Genomic DNA, 27,396 nt, shown 5'->3' with positions numbered 1-27,396 from the left:
CCATTCGTATCCTTCCAAAGCTTCCAGATGGCACAAAAGTACCATTTTGGTAACTCAATTTGGTGGTGTCTTCCTCCACGCCCCCCACCTGCTTCAACCCATTAGGTGTGTTCTTGCAGGTTCTAGTTTCAGATCAAACATCCCCAGCTCAGAGAGGCCTCCCAGGACTGCTGGACTGGCAGGAAGTCCATCTAATGGCTGGGATGATCCCACTGGTGTCCCATGGCAGGAAATGCCACCCCCTGCACACACCAGGACATCCATCACAGGCCCAAAGCAGTCTGGGCTGGTGATCTGGCTTCCATGTCAGGGGAGAGTTGTGGGGAAATGCACCCAAGGATGGCCTGTCTTCCCAGGCCCAGTGTTCCATAGTGGGCACCATGACAGGGCAGAAGGGCTTGGACCAAGGGAGCCATCACTTTGGGCTGGAGCCCAAAGGCACTGCGGGAAGCCAGGCTGTGCAGGACAGCTGTTCAACAGCGACACCGTGTGGTGATGACAGGAACCGCATCCCCACGTTGGCTACACAGGAATAAGCTGTGCAAGATCATCATTAAACAGCCACACCTTATGGCAATAGCAGGAACAACAATGAGCTGACCCTGGGAAGCGCCCTCCCTTTGGACTAAGAACCCCAAGAACATTTGGGGTACAGGGGACTTTCTGCTCATGTAAACATGGCGGGGGACTCAAGATATTAGTCATGGAAATGAAGAGGCAATTGTATCTGAGCTGTACATTGGCGTTACAGGCCATGCTGTTATAGACAGTGAATGAATGAATGAATATTAAAAAAAAACAAAAAACATAGTACCAACACACAAAATCACAGAAAAACAAAGGTGTTTGTTTTGCCTTTTTTTTTTTTTTTTTGGAAGGGGGAAACCCAAAGAGAAATATTACAGTTACAATCAAAACATGATTCCTGGAGGATACATTGTGAAGACGACTTTGACAGGTGCCCAGAAACCTTGAAATACGCATCACACTCTTTTCCAATGATCAGGCTCCCCATGTTTAAATCATTTCTGGATCTGAGTTCGGAGAAATTTGCAAGGGGCTCTCAATCAAGATCTAGCTAGGATTCCCTGGAGAAAGGTGGCCCCTACCCCGCTGTACCCCCGATGACCTCACACAAGGTTAACGTCGGCTCCGAACTGCAGGAAATTCTGGGGAGAGACGGGAGTGTTGTCAGCAGCTGGAATCGAGTTTGGGGGCGGCTGCGTTTTTAAGAGGGAGGCTTTGGAAGCCTGCCTGTCGGGCTGGAGAGAGCCACGCGGGGCCTGTCTGCTGCCAGAACCATGGAAGCCAGCGGGGGCACTGGGTCTGGTGCTGGGTCTCGCATCAGCAGCTGGCAGCCTGGGGATGCGCCGGCCGCCTCCCTGGCAGCTGTTTCCTTCTCTGGCGGAGACCCCCAGGCTGTTTGGGAGCCTTCATTTGTCATCCCTGCCTCGTGGCAGCTCTAGGGAGTCCCTGTTCCAATCAAGGCTGCAAAACCACTTCTCTCTGCTCCTTCATGCCCTTCACTCAGAACTTTCAGAAGTGAAGAAATTAAATTGCACCAAGAGGTCTTTTTAAAAAAACGATGAACTTGGTAAAATGCGGGGATCGGGGAGGAACCCCTCCTCCACTCTCTGGGTTATCCCCCCCCCCCAGTCCCTCAGGCCCAGCAGCTAATTGCTCTAAAGAATTAGGGGTTGACTGACTGGACACGGAGGGTAGGGGGTTATGGGGACTGAGGAGCCGGGTGATGTGGGGGCTTCCCAGGAGGGCCACATGTTGTCAGGAACGTGACACTGGGTGACAGCTTTGTGGTGGAGATAACAGCTCTGTTGGGGTGTGTTGTGGAAGGGGCCTGAGGGTGGCGGGTGGGGCAGATGGCAAGTGCCAGAGGCAGGAGTTGGGGGAAACTAAAGAGGCTGGGGAGTGGCCGGGGGCTGGGTGGTCTAGAGGTGGCAGGTGAGGTGAGGAACTCTGAGTGACCAGGGAAAGCCAACGGTGGGGGGATCTCCAGCAGGCAGGGGAGGGGGCTGGGAACAGGAGACTCCAGGAGCTGGGGAGAGAGCTGGGGAGCCAGGAGCAGAAGGGTCCAGAGACCAGGTACCCGGGACGGGTGGAGGGCAGGCTGGGCAGGAGCCAGCGGGGGCCTCCTCGGCTGCCCCTCAATCTGCCAGGCGCTGACGGCACTTCCCACCCCACCATGCCTACCCCCATGCCAGGGTTGTGAGGGCTTGGCACGGCACCAAGGATGCTTCGCGCCAACGATAAGCTGTTGCTACGGGACAGGTGATCTCGGGACACTTGGGGGACTTACCTGGTGGGACTGAAGCAGCAGGTTGTAGAGCTGGACCCGGGCAGGCATGGGGAGGGGGAAGGCTGTCTTCAGCTTCTCTGTGACAGATGGTGAGGGCCAGGGGAGGAAAGAGGAGGCCGGGGTGCCGGCTCGAGGGAGGGGCTGGCATGGGCGTGTCCCCACCATCCTGTCCTGCATAGGCCTCAAGGCACCTCCTAGGACCCGTGTGGGTGTCCACCTCCGTCCTCCCGGGAGTGCAGGGCCACTGGTGTGCGCCAGGGGGCAGTAGCTCGCAGTGGTGTGGGCAGGGCGGGGACCTGGGATCAGGGGTGTCTGCGCATGTGCGCGCAGCCTCACTGCTAAGCTGGGAGCTGGAGCTGGACGGTGGCCGGGAAGGCTCTCCCTCTCCCTCCGCTCTGGAGAATTCTAAATCCCAGTCCGTCCCTCAGGTCACTCTGCAGCTACGTGTGTCAAGGTAGGAGGCCAGATCTTACTCCATGTGATATTTGGTCGGCCTTGTTTATAGTTTCCAAATACCCAGGTCACATGTGAGTGGCCCTCCACTGTCCCGTTGCCCCTGGCTCTCAAAGGCGAGGGGCAGGTCTCCTGGAGTTCCTACAGCTTGGTGAGTGTGACCTTTCAAGAGGTTAGCAGGAGACTCCAGCCTTTCTCCCAGAGTTGGAGAAAGATGGCAGCCTCTGGCTTCCGAGCTGAGATCAGACCCAAGTTCCTTCTCTCGCCTGCTCTGTGACCCGACCTAGGCCACTCAACCATTCTGCTCTTTCACTTCCTCCTGTGAAACCTAGAGATACTCACGATCCCCATCTCACTAGGACGTTGGAAGGACCGACTGAAGTACCAGCCGACATACAGGAACTTTGGGGTTCCACCCCTTTCTAGGTCAGATGCCATTTAAAGTTCATGTGGCCTCACAGCTGGGCCAGGCAGGAGGTGTCCCCTAGACCATCAACCCCACTCTCTTTCCCTAGGACTAAAAGCCAATCATTTCTCCAAAGCTTCTTACCGTTGACCCTGGGCAGCAGCACAGTGTGTACTACGTAGTCCATGACAGTCTGCAGCAACTCCACCTGGACACCAGGAGAAAGGCCCATGTGGTCAGGGCAGTAGCCCCCCAGCCCCCTGCACCCCACCCAGGAGCCTCAGCAGCTCCCAGCAAGGAAAGCAGCAGCCTGACAGAAGCCACATGATCTCTTCTGTTCTCAGCTTCCGGGTGCAAGAACCTGTTCTAAATTGTAAGGTGCATCACCTTCAACCCCACAGAGATGATGACGAAGGACACCAGCAAACCTTTGCTTTAAAAAGAGTCACTGCAGGCTAGAGGACAAATGGAATCACCCTTTTTTAAGGGCTGTTTGATCCAGTTCATCAAAAGCCTTTAAAAACCTGTGGGCCTTTGCAGCCAGCAAAGGTGCCTCCAAGGTGTTCATCCCAGGCACATGATCTAGCAAAGATGCTAACCAAAGTGAAAAAAGTAACTCCAACCATAAACTGAGAGCAATCTACATGTCCAACAATAGGGGAGTCACTTGAGAGAAATGAATGGTACATTGATGCAAGAAATCGTTAAAGTAACTTGATAATCAGCATAGAGATATGCTCACTCTATGTTTAAGTGGGGGAAAGGCTGTTACAGAAATCACAGGATGCCTTTAAAAACTTTTTTCTTTTTGGACCTGGGGATTGAATCCAGGGCCTCACACATTAGGCAAGTGCTCTGTCACTACAGAGCTATATACTCAGCCCACATAATGCCATTTTTTCCCTTTGGGGTACTGGGGATTGAACCCAGGGGTGCTTAACCACTGAACCACATCTCCAGGCCTTTTTAATTTTTGATTCAGGGTCTTACTAAGTTGGTGAGGCTAGTCTTGAACTTGTGATCCTCCTGTCTCAGCCTCCTGAGTAGCTGGGATTACAGGCATCACTAGGCCCTGTCACATCATGTCATTTTTTTAATTAAATAGGCAGAGCAACAGGTCAGGGAGGATATATTCCAAATTATGAACTAAGTGGGGGAAATATGAATGACTTTTATTTTCCATGTTTGGTAAACTTGCAGGTTCTGAATGCTCTATAGTGGATATTTTTTTTTGCTTTGGCAGTAATAAAAAAAATTCAAAACCAATATGAAGCCATCAAGATGACTGACCACAGAGGTGACATTTACAACTTGTAAATGTGTATGTTTTTGTTTTTGCAACAATTGAGTTTCCTTTCCCGGGCTGTAATTCCCTGGGCTCACAAATGTGGTGTCCTCCTTCATCTGAGTTCTGGGAAATTCACATTTTGATTTTCTGCAGAAGCAGAAGCCGATTCCTGACTCGGTGGCGCTCCCCAGGAGCGTGGGCCCGGCACTCCATGGAAGCACTCTGGGGTTGCTCTCAGGCTGGATGTGACCTCTCAGGATGGAAATGGCCAGCAGGATTTTGATCAGATTTGGAGAGGGGGTTGCCAAGGTCTGACTCCTGGGCTAGGTGGCTTCCAAGGCTTTGTGATGGGGACCTCAGGGGGCATCTCAGGGACCTAACGAGATGCTCACCAAAGCAATGAAGGGTTCAACCAGAGCCCTGCAGGGAATCCAGGCCTCGTGGCAAGACGCTGGACAAAATCCACCCCAGGGCTTCACATGTGACACAGGTGGCATTTAAGTGCCTTCTTAATATGGGTAACTGGTTCCCAGTGCCCCAGTGAGGGTCTCTGGGCGTGAGGGTCTCTGGGCAGCTCTATTTGTTGGTGACCAGTGTTTCCCAGGAAGTAACCATCCAGTTGGGCTGAGGAGATACTGTCCCCTCCACCTGCCCTTTATCGCCTCGGCAACCCACCGCTGCTCAGCCATTGTTCCCTGCTGCCCGTCTCCTCCCTACTACATAAGGTGAGCCCCTAGAGGTCCCTATCACATCGCCATAATTAGGAAGGCATCTGGCACGTAGTAGGTGCCCAATAAAGTAATTAATCTGTCCAACAAATATTTGTGGAGCAGTTTTTTTATTTTTGGGGGGGTGGGTGCCGACTGTGTGTATTTAGCCCCATTTAAGCCTCAACACACTCAGGCCAGGAAAGTCTGGGGCTAAGGAAAGGCCTGGGACTTGCCCACGGCCTCAGAGTTTGGAAGCTGGAGCAGGGACTCCATTTCACCCACCCTCTGCCAAGTTTCCACACCATTAATTCCTCTGCATTATATGCAAATGAACCAGTGGCCTCCTCAGTGAGGCCAGGAAGGAGCCTGAGAGGCCCCCCCACCCCAGGTCAGGGCAGGGGAGTGGCCCAGGCCTCAGACTCACCTGGAAGGGGCCGATGTTGGAGCGCTTCAGTTTCAGAATCAGCCTGTGAGGAGGGAGGGGACAGTGAGGCCACCAGTAGCCGGTAGTGGGCGCCCAGGTGGGGGAGGGCCGTGGGCTGAGGCCACCTGGCTTCCCACCTAGTGTCCCCCCCACCTTCCTGCGCAGCTGCTGTGCCCTCCTTTGGGAGAGGCGCACGTTCCCTGCAGAGCGGGGGCTGCTGACCCCACCTGGCCCCTGGGTACGCTGGCCACAGGGCGTGGTCCCCTGCTGCAGTCACAGCTTCAAGGATGGGCCTGGGACCCCTGGTGGCCCAGCAAGGCTTGGTCTCAAGACCGCTAGAAATACAGGGCATCAGCTGCTCTTTTCTACAGCCAGACAGGAAGCTGCACTTGGTGACAGCCTGTAGGACGTGAAGCCAGCACAGGGGACAGCAGAGCCAAGCACAGCATTTAAACACCTGCGTCCCCTCTGGCCTGAAAGTCTAGGACTTTCTGGTCCCCTGCCTTTGACAGCCTGCACAGCATTTTTTACTGTGATCTCAGAGAAAAAGGGAGATCCAGGGCTCCTTATGGAACCTACTATGTTGAATGGTGTTCCCCCACTGAATTCCTGTCCCATTCCAAAAGGCAAAGTCCACGCTGCCATCTTACAGATCAGAAAACTGGCACTCAGAGAGGCCAAGCAACCTGCCCAAGGCCACACAGCTAACAATTAACAAAGCAGGATTTTCAAAAAGTCTTTTGGGGGCCAAATCCCTGTTGTGTCTAATACCCTTCAAATTTTAAAAACTTGCTGGCCTCAGTGACACACTCCCATGATCCCAGTGACTTGGGAGGCTGAAGCAGGAAGATTAAAAGTTTGAGGCCAGACTTAGCAACTTAGCAAGATCCTGTCTCAAAATAAAAATAGAAAGGGCTGGGGATGTAGCTCATGGTCTAGAGGCCCCGGGTTCAAACCCCAGGACGAAACAAAAAAGTGTCGAAAATTTTGCTTGTGTTCCCTGTGGCTGGGCAGCAGGGATTCACACTCCAGGGATTCTCCCACAGACCCTGCCCCGCCCATTTCCCAGAGTCTCCGCTCCACCCAGCTGTGGCCTCTCTGGCTGCTCAGCTAGAGAGGCCTGTGGGTGTTTCGAGGCAAATTAAATCCACATGTTTCCAAAGCAGTAACACTTGTCAAAACGATACCAGGAGAAATGAACAGCATGTAGACCTCAGGGGCTGAGCTCAAGGTTAAGAAGGACAGCTCTGTGCTGGAGAGGAGGCGGAGACAGACAGGCAGGAATGTGGGTCAAGGCTCATTCCCAACTGAGGGCTGAGGAGGCAGAAGCCCCGCGCCAGGGACCCACCGTCAGGTGGGCACATGGCCCCATCTCTCCCACCTCCCTCCCTCCATGTCTGTCTGTGGCTCTCCTTAACGTGCTTCTCCATCTGTCTCTCTTTCTCTCCAGGCCTTTCTTTCCTTCCTTCCTTCCTTCCTTCCTTCCTTCCTTCCTTCCTTCCTTCCTTCCTTCCTTCCTTCCTCCTTTGTGTCTCTCTGTCCCTTTCTCAAGCGTCTCCCTCGTTCTCTGCTTTGCTTTCTCCATATCTTTTTATGTGTCTCTTTCTCGGGCCCTTCTGTTAATTGAGCACCTATTATATCCTATGAAGTGCTCCAGGCACTTCCCCCCATATTAATAGCTCCTCACGGTGATAGTGTTGGCCAGGAATACTTAGCAGGCCCATGGTATAGCCAGGAAGACGAAGTGGGGAGAGTTTGGTGCTTGCCCTACAAATGCCAGCAGCCTCCTGTCAGAGCTCTGCCCACATCCTCCAGTGCTAGGATTCACACCCAGTCATGTGACTGTCACGTGGCGCCCATGTGGGTCTGGACTGTCACCCAGCCAGCAGGGGCTGGGTGTTGAAATCCCAGGGACAGGGCAAGAAGCTGAAGTGGGATTTCCCAGTGCCAAGAAAGGCCAGGGACAGGGGGCGCTGGGCACTGTTGTGGTTCACTGTGGCATGGGCCTCAGAGGGCCCTGCCCCTCCATGTGCCAGCCTGGGATGGACAGGTGTCCTAAGATGCAAGACTTCAATGCTAGAGCTGGGATATTTCCTTGGCAAACTCAAGCGGTTGGTCATCCTACGACATGTGACATCTCTGAGCACGTCACTGTCTGCAAACGGGCAGATTGTGCCCATGGCCCACGTGAGGGGGGAACAGAGGCAAGGACATGTGCTTGGTACCTGGTAAGGTCACTGCTCTCCATGGACCCCAGGAAGGGATGGGCAGCCTGGCCGTCCTGTCCCCACTCACCTGTCCACCTGCAGCTCTCCAACAAGCCTGTTGGACCTGGCACCGACCTCCAACGCAGCACTCGCCGTCTGCAAAGCAACAACCCAGGATGATGAGCCTGAGCCTGGAACCTGGGGCTCTGCAAGCCCCCAGGATGGAGGAGAGGGCTCGGCTCCTCGAAGGCTCTGCAGAGCAGCCTGCGTGGCTGGTCCCCAAGGAGCAGGAGGTCTGCTTGTGCTCCGTGGTGTGGATTACTCCAGGATCGTCAGCCACCATCTGGGAGCTATTCAGAACTCCCCAGCCACTCTGGGAGGGACCGTGTGAGACAGACCCGGGGGCTGGAGTCCAGGCCAGCTCTGGGTCTCACAGCGCTCACTCACAGATTCACAGACTCTGAGCTTGATGACCCCCTGAGAACCCATTTTATCTGCAAAGTGCCTCTAAGTGCCCCCCCCCCTCACGGATGGGGAGAGAATCTGGACTCATCCCGGAGGCCACACCAGCTATAAAGCAGCCCTTGGGCATTGTAGGAACCCACCCTCCCAAGTTTCAGTGGAGCAAGAAGGTAGCAAGTGAATAAAAGTTCGAACCAGCGAGGGAATGAGATCCTGAACATGGAGGACCAAGCACATCTGCAAATGGAGGGGAAAGCAAGGAGCGCACGGTGCCGAGACAGGAATGAACGGAAGATGGACGAGCACACGGACAGATCACAGATGCTACAAAGGTGTGGTTGGTGAAGGTGGCGCCGCCAACGAATAATTGACCAGCAATGTAATGAATAATTGAATGAATGAATAACTGAGTAAATAAATGAATGAATGGGAGAAAACAATGCACAGATGCTAATTATTTGGCCACAGACGTGAGTGAATGAATCGGAGTCAGCAGATATGATTGACAGCTTGGGTGGTTGCAAAAGCAAAGACCCAGTGGGTGCCAGGTGAACGGACGCAGGTGGGAGCCAGGAGCGGGCGGGGACAGTGGCTGTGGTCCCAGGCTCTGGAGTCACACTATCCAGGCTGGAATCCAGGTGGGATTCATACCGGGTCCCCTGACTCCAAGAACAGAGCTGTCCTCTGCCCTCACCGGGAGCAGCTTACCATGCTGAGCAGGAAGAGGGGGACCAGGGAGGAGTTGGGGAGGACCACAAAGGCCTGGACCTCCAGCTTCGGGGTGAGGGTAAGGCCTGTGGGCTGCGTGTTCAGCTGTGGTGGGGTCGAGACAGAGACCTGGAGCTGCACCTTCATGTTGGGGAACATCTTGGCCACCTGCAGCACCCAGCAGGGACAATCAACAAAAAAGGTTTACATTTTACACACATGTTCCTAAATTATATCTCGCCCTTCCATGGCATAAGCACCTCCAGTGTCTTCCCATGTCTCTTAGAATAAATTCAAATAACCATTTGGTCTGACACTGGCACCTGGTTGACCTCCCTCCACACCCCTCTGTTCCTGTCCTCCATCGCTGGGCACATGGAACTCTCTCCACTCCTCCAATGCAACAAGCACTCTTGCATTCTCTGTTCCCTCTCACTGGATGCTTGTCCATCATTCTTCCCTATTCTGCCTCTTTCCCTTCCTTCAGGTCTCAGTTCAAATGTCACCTCCTCAGAGAGCATTAGTGGCTTCCAGAAGAAATAAGGAAGATCTTGGAGACCCTCCCTGCTCTCTGCTAGCTTCCTGTTCTTTCCCAGGTGAGCCCAGACTGAGTAAAACTAATGTAACTGTTGCTGGGCTCAGTGGCACATGCCTGAAATCTCAGCAACTTGGGAGGCTGAGGCAGGAGAATCTCAAGTTCAAGGCCAGCCTCAGCAACTGTCTCAAAAAAAAAAAAAAAAAAAGGCTGAGGATGTTGCTCAGTAGTAAAGCACCCCTGGGTTCAATCCCCAGTACTACTACTACTAATACAACTATAATGCAAAGGCCACCTCAAGACAATTCCCCCAGGACCCCTGCCAGCCAAACGTCCCCCCCAACACCAGTACTTTCCTCTATATAAATTTCCTGAGATGCTGCCATGTTAGGGTTTGGGTCTTGAATGACCCCCCCAAAGCTCTTGTGTTGAAAGTGTGATTCCCAAAGGCAGCCAGGTTCAGTTCAGGCATTGATTAGTGAGGGCTCAGACCTCATCAGTGGATTAATCCATTTGGTGGATCAATCCAGGATAACTGAATGGGCTGCTGGGGGGTGAGACCTAGTTGGAGGAAGTAGGTCATGGAGGTTGCCCTTGTCTTAGCCCCAGCCCCTTCCTCCTCTCCCTCCCTCTCTCCCTTCCGCCATGATGTTCGGGGGCCAGCTGACCGTGGACTAAAACCCAAAACCATGAGCCAATACAAATATCAGCCTCCTCCAAGTTGTCTCTCAGGTATTTCAGTGACAGTGACAAAAAGCTGACTAGCAGTAGACAGATTGTTACAGTGGAAAGTTTGTGTCCCCTTTCCCTAAACTCAAGTGTTAGAGCGCTGGCCCTGGGTGTGGCTGTATTTGGAGACACGGCCTGTAAGGAAGGGAGTTTTGCTAAATGAAGGCACGTGCATGGCCCCGGGCTCACGGAATTAGCGCCCTTATCAGAAGAGACCCCAGAGCTCTCCATCCACCCCGATGATGTGCGCCCTGAAGAAAGGCCACCCAAGTGCAGCAGCCACATCACCAGGCATAAAATCTCCACCTTCTGTCTCTGCCGCAGTGAAGCAGAGCTCTGCTCTGGAAGCCACCTGGTCCCAGCAGCCTGAGTGGGCTCTTTCAGAGTTCTGCCGTGGCCACCTTCACCCAAGCCACCTCAGCCCCCTGGGTGTCACTTGTCACAGCCTGTCTCGTTTCTCATCATCTTGTGAACTTAGATATTTCTCTCTCCCCACAGGGCAGGGAGCTGCCGCTGGCAAGCACGTGGTCTGATTTGCTGGGCACAGCTGGGCGCGCAGTGAGCATCTGTCCAGTGGCTGAGTCCCAGTCCCCCGACCCAGCCTCAGCCGTGGGGAGCCGGGCGCCTGTCTCTGACCCAGAGGGGCTGCACGAAGCTGCCTCTGCCCCCAGTGGGGTTGTCTCTGGGTCTGGAGGGGCCTCAGCCTCTCGAGGAGCCCAGGCTATCTCGGGAGCGGAGGGCAGGAGAGCCAGCCCTTCATACCTGAGGAAGGACGTTTCCAAGGGACTTGGTTGTCAGTAGGAATTTGGATCCATTGGGCATCTGTAGGGAGAGAGGAGAAACGGTCCTTGGGGATTCTGTTACAGGTGGGTGGGGGGAGAGTGGCTGTGCCAAAGCACAAAGCCCAGACCATAGGTGATAATAGCACCTTGACCTACAGCCTCAGCAGCCATCGGCCAGGTTGATGGACGTGGCCAGTGACTGCCAGCTCCCTCACTTCTTGCCCCTGAGAAGCCTCAATCTTTGGCCCAACCGAGGACATGGGGCACCCCCTTGAGTCAGCTGTCCCATGCCAACCACAGGGCAGGGCTTCCCTGTCCTCGCCAAATCCCGTCCCCACCCACCTTTGAACAAGTGTTGGGGTGGACTCTCCGCTGTGAACATTCAGCCTTTGGGGTCCCCACGTGGGGGGTCTCCATTAGTGTCCGCAGTGAGCACGTGGGAGCTCACGTGCCTCTGGCTCCCGGAATCTGATGTCTGGGGCAGTAGCAGCCCGAGGAGCCCCGCTGGGGGGTGGCCAGGTTGGGGTCAGGCTGTCCCTAGACCCTGGAAAGGAGGGTCACTTCCTCACATATAGAGAGGTGACCTGAGCCGTGAGTTAGACTCAGCCATTGTGACAGAGACAATGAGGAGGAGGAGGGTTGTGCAGAAGTGATCTGAGACTGGGTTAGCCTCTGACCTTCCAGGTGCTCAGCGGTGGGAGCTGCTGGATTCCTTTCTCATCACCTGCCCTGGGCCGGTGCCTCTGAGGCATCAGATCTCATTTAACTCTCCTGACGCTCTAGGGAGGAGGGTGCTGCTATTGATGACAAAACTTAGCTTCAGAAAGGTTGAGTGACCCCCCTAGAGTCACCCAGCTGTAGAGGACTAGAACCAGCAATCTAACTCAGGTCGGGTGAGCAAAGCCTCAAGTCCAGAAGGTGTGGCTCCTGCGTGGGCTCCGCTCAGTCTTACCATGTGGTCCTGGAGGGTGAGCTTCAGGGCTCCAGCTTCTTGGTACACAAGCCCGGCCGTATTGAAGAAGTAGTCGGAGATGCCCAGGTACACCATGCGGTCGTGGTCTTCGGGGAATGCCATTGCCGGCGGGGTGAAGGGAGGTGGGCTGCGGTGTGCCTGGCTGAAAAACTCCCCCTGGAGGTGGAGGGACAGGGGAAGCCTCAAGAATCTTGCGGAAGGTCTAAGCATCTCCATCCCATGGGAAGATGGGCAGAGGACCCCGCTAAGACCGAGGAAAAGCAATGACCAGAAAACTAACCACAGCAGCAGACTCCTCGTGGGGGCTGATTTCCAGGAGCATGTCAATTGTGGAGGGTGCAGTTCTGCTCATTGTATGGGAGGGGACATGGAGGCACAGGGAGGTGAAGTTACTTGCCCAGGTTCACAGAGCTCAGGAATCAAACCCAGGCTCTCAGGGTCCAGTGCACACGCTCTTGGATCCACCCCACTGAGCCCCGCACAGCCCATCAGGAGAACAGAGAGGCTCTGCTTGTTTCCTGTTAGGGAATTTGAAAAGAGCTACACCCGTTGGAGTGCTGTGTGCATTTTAAGCTGACCCTGCTCCATTTTTGTGAGAGGGCTCCTATGTGGCTGGGGCCCCGTATTTATTTCTACAGAGCCATTTGATCACAAGTTACAAAAGTAGATTGTTTATTTAGCTCGAAAAATAATGTTGAGCTTTGAAAAGCAAATTATAGAAGGATCCATAGGGTAGGAGACTAGCTATGTCAAATGTAAAGGTCGATGAAAATATAAAAACACGAGCCAGAAATAGACGTGCCACTGTCAGCACGGGTCCCAGGTGAGGGGTGCAGAGGCAGGTGGGCGGGGTTGGCAGGGGGTGGCCACAGGGGCCTGGGAAGTTATTTCCACAATTAAAAGAAAAAAAAATCAAATAGGACAAAATGTCACATTTTTTCCAATCTGGGTGGTGCATACCTGGGACTGTACCATTCTCTGCGCCTTTAAAAGTGCCTTTGTTGAAGATGAGTGGCCACAGTGCCCCTACTATGGGATACCACAGGACTCTTAAAAATAACAAGAACGGGCTGCGTTGTAGCTCAGTGGCAGAGCGCTGAGTTCAATCCTGGGTTCAATCCTCAGCACCACGTAAAGAAAAATGAAGAAAATAAAGCTAATAAAAAAAAAAAAGAAGAAGAAGAAGAAGAGAGACCTGTGTACTGCCAGGAGCCATCTCCCACAGTTACTGTTAGGTGAGAAACGCAAGCAGGGTGGTCCTCAGCAAGACCTGAGTGTGGGTGCCTAGAACCTAGAACCCAGGACCGAGGCGGCTGACATTCCCACAGGAGCCCAGGAAGTCAACAGCCTTTCCCATTCGCTGGGGTCATTACAGGTCGTTTTGGCCTTTTACCTCCATCTCATCGCTTACCCATGTGTGTTTTAAGCATGCAGCCTGCGCCGGCAGCTCCACCGCTAGGAAGCATTTGAGAATGGGCAGAGACACAGCAGAGGACTGAAAGCCCAGGCAAAACCTGAACAACACCTGCTCACCTCCCTCCACCTGGCTGGGCTTCACCTGCCCTTCCCTGCTTTCCTAGAGGTCACCTGCAGGACCTGCCCTTAGTTAACCTCTGGTGGTCTTCCCCTGCACCCAGCCCATAAATATGCCCACCCCCCAGTCCTCAGGGAGGCAGATTTGAGACTTGGGCTTGGGTCTTCCATATCCCCCACACTCAGCCACCTCGTGCACGATTCTCTTGCAAAACTCATCCTTCCGGTGGTGGCATACTGAGCGACAGGCAAAAAAGCCAGAGTTGGTAAGAACTGGTTAGGATTGTGGGAAAAAAATGCAAAGAGTCCAGATGTTGCAGGTGGGGGCCACTGTCCACACACCTTATCCCACGCTGTCCACTGGAAGACGGAACAGCCTATAAAAGGGCATTTCATGGAGCTGGGCATGGTGCACGCCTGTCATCCCAGCGGCTCAGGAGTCTGAGGCAGGAGGTTTGCAAGTTCAAAGCCAGTCTCAGCAATTTAGTGAGACTCTGTCTCAAAATAAAAAAATAAAAAGGGCTGGGGATGTAGCTCAGTGGTAAAGCACCCCTGGTTCAATCCCCAGGACCAAAAAAAAAAGATGGTGTGGGAAGCTGTCCCCTTTGTACATTTCTGTTCTGATGCTCTGGAAAGCTGTGTGTATACCATGACTTGTGCAAACACGTATGTGTGTGCATTTCTGTTTCTATACGTGTGGCTTCGTGTTTCTGCACTTGGGCATGTGCGTTCATTTTCCCATGCCTTGGTTTACACCTGCAGTGGGGAGTCTGCGTTTGTGCATTGGTAGTGCTGGCTCTGGGTTGCAGGGTTTGGGTGATCTTCACCCCCTTTCTCTTCACCTCTCCATCCCTTCCCTTCCCCTCCTTCCCTTCCTTCCTTCCTTCCTGTTTATTCAGCTCTGTTTCTCCGTCTCTCTGCAGTTTCTCAATTTTCTTTTTTTACATCAAATATGTTTTCGACAAATGTAAACAAGGGAGGAAATCACCAGTCACGGAGGGACGGATGGAGCTCAATCCGTCCAGAGTGAGTTTCAGGGAGTTAGACCCAGCCAGCTGGGTTATGGGGAGAGCTGCTCTGGGAGCCATAGCTAAGCAGAGACCCACTGGTGGAGGCAGCCGCCAGGGCGGGTAGATGGCATTGGGAGGAGCAGGGGCTCAGGCAGAGGGAAAGCTAGGACTGAGACCCTGGGGTGGGAGTGGGAGCTGAGTATGTCTGGTTGCGGGTGGTGCACCAGGGGAAGTAGCCCAAAATGAGACTCCATCCATCTGTCCACCCAATAGATATGACTGAGCTCCTACTATGTGCCAAGCAGGTTCCAGGTGCTGCACACACAGTAATGAACAAAGTAGTCTCAGCCCCTTCTCCCTGGTCATAGTGCATGTGTGTGCGCGTGTGCATGTGTGTGTACATGCTAGTCATCAGCTCTGCTGAGAGAAAGCACGGTGTGGGAGAAGCAGAGGGGGGCCGCTATTTGAACAAAGACAGAAAGGAAGCAGGGGAGACTTGTGTGGATGCCTGAGGTGGGGGAGCACCTCCAGCAGAGGGACCCTCAAGTGCAAAGGCCCTGGGGGTAGGCAGAGTGTGTCTGAAACAGCAGGAGGCCTGCCTGCCAGAGGCGGGTGGCAGGGGAGCATGGAGAGAGAGGGAGGAGGACAGGAAGTGGGGTGAGTCTGTGGGAGACTGCTGTCCAAGGACTACCGGGGCTCCAGGGTGGGGACCAAGGTTGAAGTGTGACTGATGGACTCTTGGGGTCAGCCTCACCTTCAGCTGCCCATCCAGGTTCTCAGCTGTGGTTATCGGAGGTGCCACCAGACGGTAGTCGATCCCAGCCACAGCATCTATTTGGGTGGTCACTAGAGGAGAGAGGATGGACCATGAGCTGGCTCCCAGCTGGGAAGCAGGGGCAGTGTCCCCTAAGCCTGGATCAAGACTGAGGTGCCATCTCCACTCCCCTCCTCCAGAGAGGCCTCCCTGACTCCCCTTAAAGGAAGTGAACCCTCACCCCACATTCACAGAACCGTCCCCGCCCTTCTTCCCACAGCCCCAGGATGAGTGACCCAACAAACAAAACAAAAGATGCTCTACAGGGTGAGGGGAGAGACAGGTGTGCATGAACTCTGTGTGACCTTGAACAAGTCCTTGAGCTTCTCTGAGCCACTTTGGGTCATTTGTAACATGGGGGTGGTACCCGTCCCCTCAGGTGCTGGAGGACCAGGTGAGCAGGTGCCTGCCCCGGCCCTGTCCATCACAGGTGCAGACCGCAGGAGGGATGCGTATCAGCAAGGGTACCTGCCGACCGTGGCTTGGGTCTGCAGGGTCTCTCTGTTTCCCAGGTGACATCAATGAGAACTTAAATAAACACCAGCCCCTCCTTTTGCCCTTCCTGCCCAACCAGGGGAGACACTGAGGCTTAGAGATTGGGGTGTCCTGGAGGACACTGTGGGAGACTGAAGGAGCTGGACTCCACCCTGACCCTGATCCTGTGTCAGGCCAGATCTTGACCTGCTCCTGCTCTGAGCATGCCAGCGTGGCCTTGGCAGAAGGAAAAGCATCTTGACTGATCACACCTGCAGGCTCCGCGGGGAGGCAGCCCTGGTGGCCACTGGAGCACAGAGGACGAGCTCCAGACGGGGGACTCTGCAACTGTAAAGGCTTTGTGACCTTGAACAAGTCTCTGCTCCTGTCTGAACCTCCGTTTCCTGTTTCCTCATGGGAAGTGGAGAGAGTAGTGCCCAGCTGGGGGTGGGGGTGGGGAGGCTGAGTATCTGTAACGTGTTGAACACTCACCAGAGGAGGTCCCCTGCCTGCCACTGCTCTTGGCAGCTTGCCACAGGCTTGTCCCCATTTTAAGGCTGTAGAAACCGAGGTCCAGAAAAAGTGACCAGTGTCAGATTTCAGGCCAGTTACGTAACTGTGGCCTCAGAAAGCTGGGGTATCTACCTGGGAGCAGTGGTGCACACCTGTGATCCCAGTGACTTGGGAGGGTGAGGCGGGAGGCTCAGAACTTTGAGGCCAGCCTCAGTAACTTAGCAGGACCCTGTCTCAAAGTAAAAAATAGAAAGGGACAAGGGATGTGGCTCTGTGGTAGAGCACCCCTGGGTTCAATCCTCAGTACTGGGGTGGGAGGCAAACTGGGGTATCTGGTCTTTTGGCCCCTGCTGGGCTGGGAGAATGGGCTGTTCCATCTCACGTCAAGGACCTGCCAATTGAAATTAGCTCTGTCCCTTCCCATTCAGGACCAGGCCTGTCACACCCTCTCTGCCTCCTTCCCCCTCCCCTTTATATTCCTTTCTATCCTCAGTCTCCGCCCAGCTCTCACCTGGAAAATTCTTGACATAAGCTTGCAGCTTGGTGGACACAGAATTGGCCACAAACTTGCAGATCTAGGGAGAACCAAGGAAGGAACCTGTAGTGGGAAATGCTCTTTGGACACAATGGTGCAAAGACATGCTGTCTTGGTTCATTTTCTGGTGCTGTAGCAAAACACCTGAGACCAGGTAATTTAGATAGATAGATAGATAGATAGATAGATAGATAGATAGATAGATAGAAGGTTATTTAAATCCCAGTTCTGGAGGCTGTGAAGACCAAGGGTGTCGCACTGGGCCCTGCCTGGCCACCTGGGAGGACCTTCCTGCTGCATCCTAACATGGTGGGGGGGCTTCACATTCCCAGACAGAGCCGCATTCTAGCTGAGGTCCCTCCACCTCTTCTTATAGAGCCACTATTTCATCATGAGGCCCCTGCTCTCATGTCCTCATTTAATCCTAATTCCCTCTCAAAGGCCGCGCTTCTGAACACCACATGAATGTCCTTCTGAAAATCATGTTGCTAATCAAGTTTCTCTTTCTCCTTTCTGTGCACCAGGAAGCTCAGAGTTCAACAGGCAGCTTAGAAATAACAACTGTATGCAGTTGTGTGACCTGCATTTGGTTTCCCTGGTATGGCCCTTCCCTGGTGAATTTTAGGTTTTCTGTGTTGTAAGGTGGGGTTCTTTGTTGATGGCTGTCTTGTTTTTCTTGTGTCTGTTTTTGTGGTCTCAGATTCTTCATGGAATGAGGTGTGAAGACACAAAAACACGAGGTAGCGTTATGATTTGTATCTGGAATATACCCTGAAAAGCTCACATGTTGAAAGCATGGTCCCCAAATTTAGGAAGGTTTAAAGGTGAAGCTTTTAGGCAATGATGAGAACTGTAACCTCATAAGTGGATTAATCCATTGGCTAGACTAATAATTTGAAAGGACTGTTGAGAGCCACAGCCGAAAGGGGCCCCAGCAAACTTCCAGCTGCCAGCAAACTTCCAGCTGCCAGAAAACTTCCAGCTGCCAGCTGATGATTGGCTCACAGCGGCCCCAGCAAACTTCTAGCTGCCAACTGATTGGCTCCTCTGCAGTGATGCTCATTGGGCTGTTTCCCCACCCTTTCAGACCACAGAGCTGCTCATTGGGGGACTTTTTTGGCTCTGCCCATGCGACCCAGCCAATCGGCCTCAAGAGCAGGAGGAGTGGGGGAGGTGGAGAGGCTTGTGGGAAGCCGGTGGTGGCAGTTGGTTGCAGGTTTGTTCCCCATACGGGCCACCAAATGCCGCAGTCTGGCTGGGCACAATTCAGGAGCCACTTGTCAAAAGAAATGAACTTTATTTTTAGAACACACACCAAACCACACAGCTCTTCAGGAAAACCTTCAGAGCCCAACTGCCACCACCAGCTTCCCACAAGCCTCTCCACCTCCCCCACTCCTCCTGCTCTTGAGGCCGATTGGCTGGGTCGCATGGACGGAGCCAAAAACAACAAATGAAAAATTAAAAAACAAAAACAAAAACAAAAAAACCCGGAAATGAATGGTCCCCTTCCAATATTGCAGGTCTGACAGATGCATCCTGAGCAGCAAGTGGAAACTGTCCCCTCAAGTGACAAAAGGCTTCCCTGGAGCCACCTCACAGCACTAGAAGTGACCATGACCCACCAGAGCACACTGTGACCAGGCCTTCGTCCTCCTGCAGCCCTCTGGTTAAACCCACTAGTTAAACCCCCAGCTCCCGACAGCGCCCCCAGGACCCTGCTGCGACACGGGCTCTCACGCTCCTTCATCAGCTTCTCTCCATCACCTCTCTGCTCTGGGGGATCAGAGGCCAGACCTGCTCTGTGGGACCCTGGAGTCCTGTCTGCTGCCTCAGACTCTGGTGACGAGAGGTGTGTGGCTCCCAGGGCCTCCCTCTCCGGCCCCTCCTACCTTGCTGTTCAAGGTGTTTCGAAGAGACGACTCGATTTTCTTATGGAAGAGTTGAATCAGCCACCTAGGGGTTGACACGTAGGGTCACAGGTGTGGCTTCCAGGTGTCCCTGAGCTGGACTCGGGAGGTGCCTCACCTGGGAAGTCTTCCCCCTCCTCCAAACAGGCCTTGGCACCCTCGGCCCAGGCACCTATTGAGCACCCCCCATTGGACATGTCTCCCCCTGTTTGTAGCATTCTGCTATGGGGTTAGTTCCTTGGTAGCTGCACAGCCAGGCCCCTGCCCCCATCTCAGTCCCCTTCCTCACCACTCCCCCACTACTCTGCACACTGATCTGCCCTATCCTCTGTGACCTATACTTCCTCCCACCCCAGTACCTTTGCACATGCTGTTCTCACCACTGCTTAACCCCCCCCCCATCCCTAGCATCTGCCTAATTAACTCCTACTTAATCCTTTTTATCTCATTTCAATTGTCATTTCATCAGGAAGAACCAGCCAGCCCGGTTCTGAGTCTGTTCTTCCTGTTCTGTGTTCACTGCGTGTTGTACTCTTCTTCTTAGTTTTTATCTCCTTTTGTAATTACAGGTGAGCCATTCATAAATGCAATGGTGTAATTAATATTTGCTCCTCCATTGAGCTGGGAACATTAAGAGATCAGGGCTGTGTGGCTGAGTCTGGGACAGAGAGTCCTGAATTGAACACTGACAAGCTACAGAAATAGGCCACTTCCCATTCTTTCTGTGCCTTGGTTCCCCACCCCCCTGAAAATGGGGTAATAATCGACCCACATCATCAAGTCACTGTGTGCACTGACTGAATACAGTAGGTGCCACAACAGTGCCTGGCCCACAGGAAGCCTCTGCTGGATGCTCCGTGTTACCAAGTTTTTATGAGGCACCCCTGTTTCCTTGTGTGTCGTCAGGGTCTGGTGCACCCCTGATTCTCAGTAGATACCTGTGGAATGGACGATGCACTGTGCCCACACACACCGTGTCCTTCAGCACAGACAGAAGGGGCTCGGCACAGGCCTGGGGCATGGGAAGGGCCTCTAGCCTTGAGGCAGGGACAGTGTCTGCTTCACCTTCCGCTGGACCCTCCCTCCCAGGCCTCTGGACCAGCCTGGAGTGGGGAGGGCCCTGGAGGTGTGTTTCCTAAACTCAGGGATGGAGGGGACGGCTCTCCTCCCGTCCCTCCTCCCAGCCGAGCCCCAGGAGGTCCTACCCCACGGTGCTGCCCCAGATGCGCAGGCGGGTGTTGCTGATGTGGCTGCCACAGCTGGAGCAGGCCACCGTGATGTGGCCGGAGGTGGGATCACTGCCCAGGTTCAGAAAAGCCGAAATGGAGACGCCTTCTATGCTCAGGTCAAACTTGCCACTGGCTGAGCTGAAGGGAAACAGAGAAGCGGCTTGAAGAGGGGGTTTTTCCCCCTCCATACTTACACGCACACCATGGCTGGAGGTGGGCTTCCCTGGTATCCACATTCCAAGGCAGAGGGGACAGGGTACAGAGAGGAGGCAGCTTGCCCAAGGTCACACAGCTCTGAGCAGTAGAGTCAGGATTCTAACCTGACTTCTGGACCCCATGTCTGCCTGGCAGATCCCTTAGCCACTGCCCTTGCTGTGTGACTTTGGGCAGGTCTCTTAACTTCTCGGAGCAGTGCACTTCATCTGTGAATGCTTGTGTGATGCAGTATTATTATTATTTTTTAATCAATATGTGAAATGAGAGATGCAAAAGAGCCCGGGGCCAAGAACTGGGTGACTGTTCCAGAGGGGAGTGGCAGACCCACCAGTCCTCCCTTCACCTGATGTGGCTTCTCTTGCATTTCCTCCTCAGGTTCCCCTGAAGGGACATGTCCTCAAAGTGATCGTTTGGTCTGGGCCATAATGACTAGCAGGCAGGCTCCTGTGTGTCAGGTGGTGGGGATCAGTATGTTTTCTTGCTCTTGACTTTGAGGTTGGCCAGGTGACATGCTTTGGCCAATGAGATGTGAACAGAAGTGACTGTGGGCCATTCACAGCCTAGGCCTTCAGAGGGCCTTCCCTGCTTCCTTTTGCACCTTTACTACCAACAAAAATGGGCCCTGGAGGGGAGCCAAAGACGAGGGGCCTCAGCAAGGCCGAGCCTGGATGAGCCAAGTGCCAGTTAGTGCACAGATGCATGATTTTTTTAAGCCACTGGCCTTGGAATGTTTTGTTACAGGGCATTAGCTAGCTGATGAATGAAAAGCCCCATCTGGCTTCCCACCCTGAGCCACAGGACCAGGGGCCTCGCCATGTTCCACGTTGAGATACAGCCAAATGCTCAGCTTTCCACCGAGCGTTGTTAAATCATCTTAGGTGAGAACTTCCCCCGGAGGAACTCTGTGGCTACAAATGGTAATTTGGGCAAAAGTAGGGCATTGCCTGCCCCCTGGATCTCATCCCTTCCCAAATCACTCAGAGTGCACCCAACAAACCCCAGGTGTAAGACGCACAAGAAATTCTTTTTTCCCTTCCACTTCCCACTGATCTTCACATTGGCTTTGCTGATGGAGAGTCTGAGGCCCACCTGGGGCTCCAGTCTTATCTGGGGACTGGGAAGCTGGAATCCGAGGATGGTCATGCTGCAAAGGAAAAAAGTTCAGTCAGCTTCCTGGCTGCCTGCCTGGGGACGCAGCAAAGCCCTTCACCCCACCCTTTCCAGAAGGAGCCATGAATGAGCTCTGAGAACAGTCTTGGGGATACCTGGGCACAGGAGTGGCTTGAGCTTCAGAGGCAAGACACACCTGCATGTGACTCTCTATAATGTCCTGTTGTGTGAACCTGGGTCTATCATGTAGTTACCCTAAGCCTTAGTGTCCTCATTTGTAAAATGGCACAGTCACCTCTGTTGTACGGGGGTGTGTGACTATCAACGAAGACACCAAATGTTAAGCCACTGACTATGTGTCTCTGTAAAGGGTAGAATGTGTGGTCTCCACTATAGCCCCAGAGCCTGCAGTGTGAGACACACAGTAGGTGCTCAAACTAGTCATTGAATGAAGGGGGTGTGTAACACTGTGGAGAACGTCTTCTGTCACTATCCCCAACCTCTTGTGATAACAGAACTGCCTCATCTGCTTTGGGGGAGCTCCTCCTATAGCCGTTCCCTGCCTCTCAGAAGAGAGCTGATGTCCACCTTCAGGAGGTGGAGCTTGTAACTTAAGCTTAGCCAATGAGTGGAGTCTATTCCCCTGGCCACATTGATTGGCTCAGGGGCAAGTACATGACCTAAGACAGGCCAATCAGAAGGAGCCTTGGGGTTTTGCTTGAGTTCTCAGAGAAGGCGCTGCTCTTCGGGGACTGAGAGTGCTGAGGGGGTCAAGTGAGAGTTACTGGGGGCTACCTCGTCTCTGGAGAGGGCACTGTGCCCCAGAATTAGTCCTCTCTGAGAACATGATGCTGTGCTGAGATGGCAAGAGAGAAACAGGGTCCTGTGACATTTGAGCCTGGCTCAAGCTGAACCTGAAGTGTCAGATAAGACCAGAGACTTTGCAATCATGAGTTCCTAACTTCTGGTTTAGGTCATTTGAGATCAGTTTTTTTTTTTTTTTTTTTTTTTAACAGGGATTGATTGAACTCAGGCACTCAACCACTGAGCCTCAGCCCCAGCCCTTTTAAAAAAAATATTTTATTTAGAGACAGGGTCTTGCTGACTTGCTTAGGGCTTTGCTAATTGCTGAGGCTGGCTTTGAACTCTTGATCCTCCTGCCTCAGCCTCCCAAACCTCTGGGTGACAGGTGTGCGCCACCACACCTGGCAAGATTAGACTTTACGTCTTTGAAACTCCCCCAAATTCTGAATCGTGGACCTGACCTGAGAGTTTTAGGGTTTACCACATATCCCCTGGGAGTTGCGGAGAGTTCCAGAAAGGCAGCTTTTGCAGCTTCCTCCAGAATTGGCTTGGGGAGGGGGACGGCATCCCGTTGGGATGGTGTCAACACTGGCTTTGGGATCCCAGACTCCAGGAGTTGAGGAGCTTGTGGCTGTGGTGGCCCCAGGACAGTCCTGCCTAGTGAGGGCTAGGCGTGGACAAGCCTCACCTGTAGAAGCTGTAATACCCTTTCCCCAAGTGTTGGATCTTAAAGTTTCCAGAGAAGTCAGGAATCTTGATCTTTTCCAGCTCCTTCTGTAGCATGGCTACTCCCTTCTGGCAGGCTGAGGGGAGAGAACAGGGTGGGCACAGTCAGAGGCACAGCTTGGGAGCCGGAGTGGTAGATCAGGGCGGCTCTGGACCCTTGGTCCCTGTCCATAGTAAGGACAGCGGCCTGGACAGGTCTAGAGCAGGCGTCCATGATGGTTTTCTACAAAGGGCCAGTTAGTGGATAGTTTCAGCTTTGTGGTTCGTACTGTCTCTGTCACAACTATACCACTCTAATGTCACTGAGCAGACGCAGCCACAGACAGTATCTAAATGAATAAATGTGATTCTGCTCCCAGATTTTACTTATGGACACTGGAATTTGCATCTCATACAGTTTTCACATCGCTACAGTTGGCTTGTTTGCCAATGTGACCAAAAGACCTAGTGAGAACAAATTTAGAGGAGGAAAAGTTTATTTGGGGCTCAAGGTTTTAGAGGTCTCAGTTCACAGACAGCAGACTGCATTGCCCCCGGCCAGAGGTAAGGCAGGACCTCACGAGGGCAGGGTGTGGTGGAGGAAAGCAGCTCAGGACATGGCCGCTAGGAAGCAGAGAGGGTGCTGCTCACCGGGGACAAAATACAAACCTCAAGGGCAGGCTCCCAGTGACCCACCTCCTCCAGCCACATCCTACCTCCTTCAGTGACCACCCAGTTAATCCATACTCGAGGATTAATCCACTGATTAGGTTACAACCTTTACAATCTGAATGTCCCTGCATTGTCTCACACATGAGCTTTTTGGGGGACCCCTCATATCCAAACCAGAGCACACAAAATGTGAGATATTATTCTTTTTTTTTTTTAGTTGTAGATTCACACAATACCTTTAATACCTTCATATTATTTATTTTTATGTGGTGCTGGGGATCAAACCCCGTGCCTCACACCTGCTAGGCAAGTGCTCTGCTACTGAGCCACAACCCCGACCCCTAAGGTAGTATTCTTATTTGAGTTTTTCAACTGTTTAAAAACATAAAACCATTTTTGGATCATAGGACATATGGAAACCTGTAACAGGCTACATTTGTCCCATAGGCTATAGTTTGCTGGCCTCTGGTCTCAATGTCACCCCAGGCAACTGGTGGGGGCCCATCAGCATTCAGTACACAGCCGCTCCATGCCTTGGTCTGCACTCTGCTCTCAGGGACCCTGGGACTCCGGCTTTCTGATTCTCTCCACAGGCTCTTTGCACATGCCATTCCTGCTGTCGCAGACACTTTTTCTCCCATATTCACCCTACCAACTTCTAGTCAGCTCAATCATTGCTTCCTTCCAGAACCTTCTATGACCCAGTGGAAGAGAGAAACACCCCCTCCCCATTATCATAGTCACAATGCCATGATGTCTCCTTCAGAGACCCCATTACCATTTGTAATCACACATTTATTCATGTGACTCTGATTCATGTCTTGCTCCCGTGCTAGATGTAAGCCCCCCGAGGTTAGCGGAAATGTCAATTTTATTTATTAACGCATCTCCTACATTTACCACAGGGCCTGGCACTTAATATTTGTTGGATAAATAAATGCCCCAAGGTAGGGATTGTGCCATCTGTTGTTATGTGGCTAAGAGCGTAGAAGAACTGATTAACACAAACACGCTGCCTGAGGGGATGGGGCGAGGGAGGCTTGCTACCCAGGCCTTTGTTTCTCAAGAGCCAGTGTGGCCATAACAACAACAACCAGGCAGCGTTCAAGCTCTTCTCTGTACCAGGCACTCTGAGCTGTGCGCATGTATTGAGCTATTGCATCTGAAACAATCCCAGGAGAAGAAGTCCTGTCCCTGCTCCCATTTCATAGATGAGGAAGCGGAGGCTCAGGAAGGTATGAGCTCTGTTCAAGACCACAGTCTGACCAGTAGAGAAGACAGGACTTGAACTCAGATCTTCTAGTCACGGAGCCCTGGGGTAGGCCTTCTTGGGGCTCCGAAGTAAGCAATGCATATGTGGTCACAGCCCAGAGGCAAAACAAAATATGGGATGGCCAAAATCTGTAAGTTCACAGGAGCCAAGGCCTCGAAGGCTCTTAGATGCAGGCCAGAGTGTCAGGGTGGCTTCTGCAGACCCTAGGGAGCCACTGAAGCGGGGAGCAGGTCTCTACATGATCAGATTTGCTGCATTTCAGAAAACTCACATGGAGCATGAGTAGAAGGGGAAACTGACTGAGCACAGGGACTTCTGGTTTTGATACCCTCAGCTGAGCCTCTGCTCCCCCGAAGCCTTCAGGAGCGCCCCAGCTCTGGGACGCACAGGGCCACCCTCCTTCCCCTTAGCTCACGTGGGGCCTCGGTTGGCACCCTGGGACTTGGAGATGCCTTGCCTGGGCTGAGGTCCTGTCCTGTCATTCCCCAGTGGTGCACCAACTGGTGAGGACCTGTGTTCCCCTTGCTCCGATTTCTCTGGTACTGGGGATCCCCCTCACACCTGCAGTTCATCTCTTTGCCAATGGGAGGCAGCATGGAGCAGCCCCAGGCTGGGGCATTAGACAAAACCAGGCTGCCTGCTTCTCGTGGCTCTGACTCTCAGGCTTGCTGGCCTGTAAACATTGATAAATAACAGCAAGTCCCACCCACGGTGGAAGTGAGGATAAATGAGACTGCATGGACAAGGCTCCCAGCCCACGTCAGAGCAGGGCACTCACTGTATTCTCTCCTCCTGCTGGCCCTGGATGAACGGCCTGCAGGACTCCTCTCAGGGTCACCCAGATATGTTGGGCCCAATATGGCTGCCAGCCCCTGCACTGTGGAGACCACTAAGGAGGGACCCTGCCCACACACCTCTCCAGTCTTCTCAGCAAATAGAGGCAAATGGACTTTGGCAAGGAGGAAGGTCCTAGAAACCTGAGTTGGGGTGGGGACAGGGAGGGGATGGTACACACTCAGGGGCTTGGGCACTAGCCTTGGAGCCTTCTAGACCAGTGTTTCAGTCCCAGCCCTGCCCTTCCCAGGCCTGGGGTCTCCGGCAACTCACTTTGCCGCGGATTCTTTGCAGGTTAATCAAGGGCGAGAGGCCTACCCTGCAGAATGGTGAGGACCAGGAAGTGCTCAGGAAGGGCTCCTCAGGGGTGGGAGAGGAGGAAAGGAGGGCATCCCATTACCGTAGTCCAGGCCCTTCTGGGAGATCCTGGTCAGGAGGCCAGGGTTGGTGGCCGCTGTCGCAGCTGTGCCCATGGTGGTCAGCACTACCAGGATTGCCCACTGTGGCATACTGTCAGGGCCCCTGGCCATTCCTCCTTTGTCCTCCAGGGCTGGCAAAATGTCAAGGCCTTGGAGGAGAACCAGAGACCTGCAGAGGAGGCGGCCGGAGAAATGCAAGTTGGCAGCAAGGAGGAAGGAGCTGGTTGGAGGTGGAGAGAGGGAGGGCAGCCACGGTGCCCTACTGAGGCTGCCGCTAGTGGAATCTGAGAGCCTGCTGTGCGGGTGCACGGGTGCGTGTGTGCTTGTGTGTGTGTGAAAGGGGGTCTGGGAGATCTGGGTGGTTCTCCTCCCCGACCCCCCCCCATCCCCTGCTCTGAGCCCCCAACCAAATTCCCACATTCAAGGACTTCCTGGAAGCCAGGTGGTGGGTACGTCAGAGTTCATTATATTTTTCTTTCTACTTTCAATTTCTTGGGTATTTTTCATACTAAAACATTGAAGAAAACAGATTCTTTGGTGCTTGGTGTCCTCAGAAGCTGTAATGGTAATGATTAAATGCTCACTTTTTTTTTTTTTTGGATTAGATTCTTGACTGTGGTTTTAAATCAGAACTCTGCCACTCCCTGGCAATCTGACTATAGGCAAGCCCATTAACCCACTCTGAACCTCAGTTTCCTCTTCTGTAGACGGAGGGGCATAGTAGTGCCTTCCCACTCGAGATCACTAGGAAGACAGAATGAATGAGCTTTAAACCAGGATAATGCATTCAGCATGGTATTATCATAAACAGCCAAATGCCAGCTATTAATGTTACTCTAACTTCAAGTCATCCATGTTTTTTGGCCAAAATTTAAGAACGATCAAGAGAATGAAAATTACATGGAATCCCATCTTCAAGAAGCAAGCAGCAGCTGGGCTGGTGGTAATCCCAGTGGCTCAGAGGCTGAGGCAGGAGGATGGAGAGTTCAAAGCCTCAGCAAAAGCCAGGCGCTGAAAAATTCAGTGAGTCTAAAAAAAAAAAAAAAATACAAAATAGGGCTGGAATGTGGCTCAGAGGTGGAGCGCCCCTCAGCTCAATCCCCAGTATTTCCTCTCCCCCCAAAAAAGAAGCAAGCAGAATCGTGTCCTCTCTCTCTCTCTCCCTCCCTTTTCTTTTTGGAAAGCAGACACAGATGGTTGTGTGTGTTTGTTTTTCTAACAAACAAAAATAGGATCGCGCGGGTCACTTTCGGAAAGTGTCTTTTGATCAACAAACAGGTGGCCCTTCTCCCGGGCTTTCAGCACGGGTTGCTTCCTCTCCCTCCTTTCCATCCTTCACCCCGCGAACAGCTGC

At 53.1% G+C, this 27,396-nt stretch overlaps 1 protein-coding gene across 1 annotated transcript; it reads right to left on the bottom strand.

Annotated features, from left to right (window-relative positions):
• Window positions 1-1,130: 1,130 nt before the first annotated feature.
• On the bottom strand, window positions 1,131-26,153 carry Bpi (bactericidal permeability increasing protein). The gene is made up of 15 exons (XM_026383333.2): window positions 26,024-26,153; window positions 22,828-22,942; window positions 21,241-21,369; window positions 19,986-20,147; window positions 18,763-18,826; window positions 16,847-16,910; window positions 15,289-15,380; window positions 11,971-12,147; window positions 10,999-11,058; window positions 8,973-9,140; window positions 7,891-7,958; window positions 5,596-5,638; window positions 3,318-3,381; window positions 2,315-2,391; window positions 1,131-1,169 (listed from the first exon to the last, which is right to left on the bottom strand). Exons 1-15 carry the CDS (start codon window positions 26,151-26,153, stop codon window positions 1,131-1,133), a joined length of 1,452 nt encoding a protein of 483 aa, XP_026239118.1.
• Between the last annotated feature and the right edge of the window lie 1,243 nt (window positions 26,154-27,396).

The sequence above is a fragment of the Urocitellus parryii genome, chromosome 6, assembly GCF_045843805.1.
Source record: "Urocitellus parryii isolate mUroPar1 chromosome 6, mUroPar1.hap1, whole genome shotgun sequence".
Classification (NCBI taxonomy): Eukaryota; Metazoa; Chordata; class Mammalia; order Rodentia; family Sciuridae; genus Urocitellus; species Urocitellus parryii.
The sequence above is the reverse complement of the archived record's forward strand: the minus strand, read 5'-3'. Positions and strand labels throughout refer to the sequence as shown.

Coding starts and splice junctions, on each gene's coding strand:
- Bpi (XM_026383333.2), bottom strand. CDS start 26,153: ATGGCCAGGGGCCCTGACAGTATGCCACAGTGGGCAATCCTGGTAGTG. Junction 16,911..18,762: donor GAAACACCTTGAACAGCAAG/GTAGGAGGGGCC, acceptor GGTTCTCCCTAG/ATCTGCAAGTTTGTGGCCAA. Junction 9,141..10,998: donor TTGGAAACGTCCTTCCTCAG/GTATGAAGGGCT, acceptor TGGGTGCTGCAG/GTGGCCAAGATGTTCCCCAA.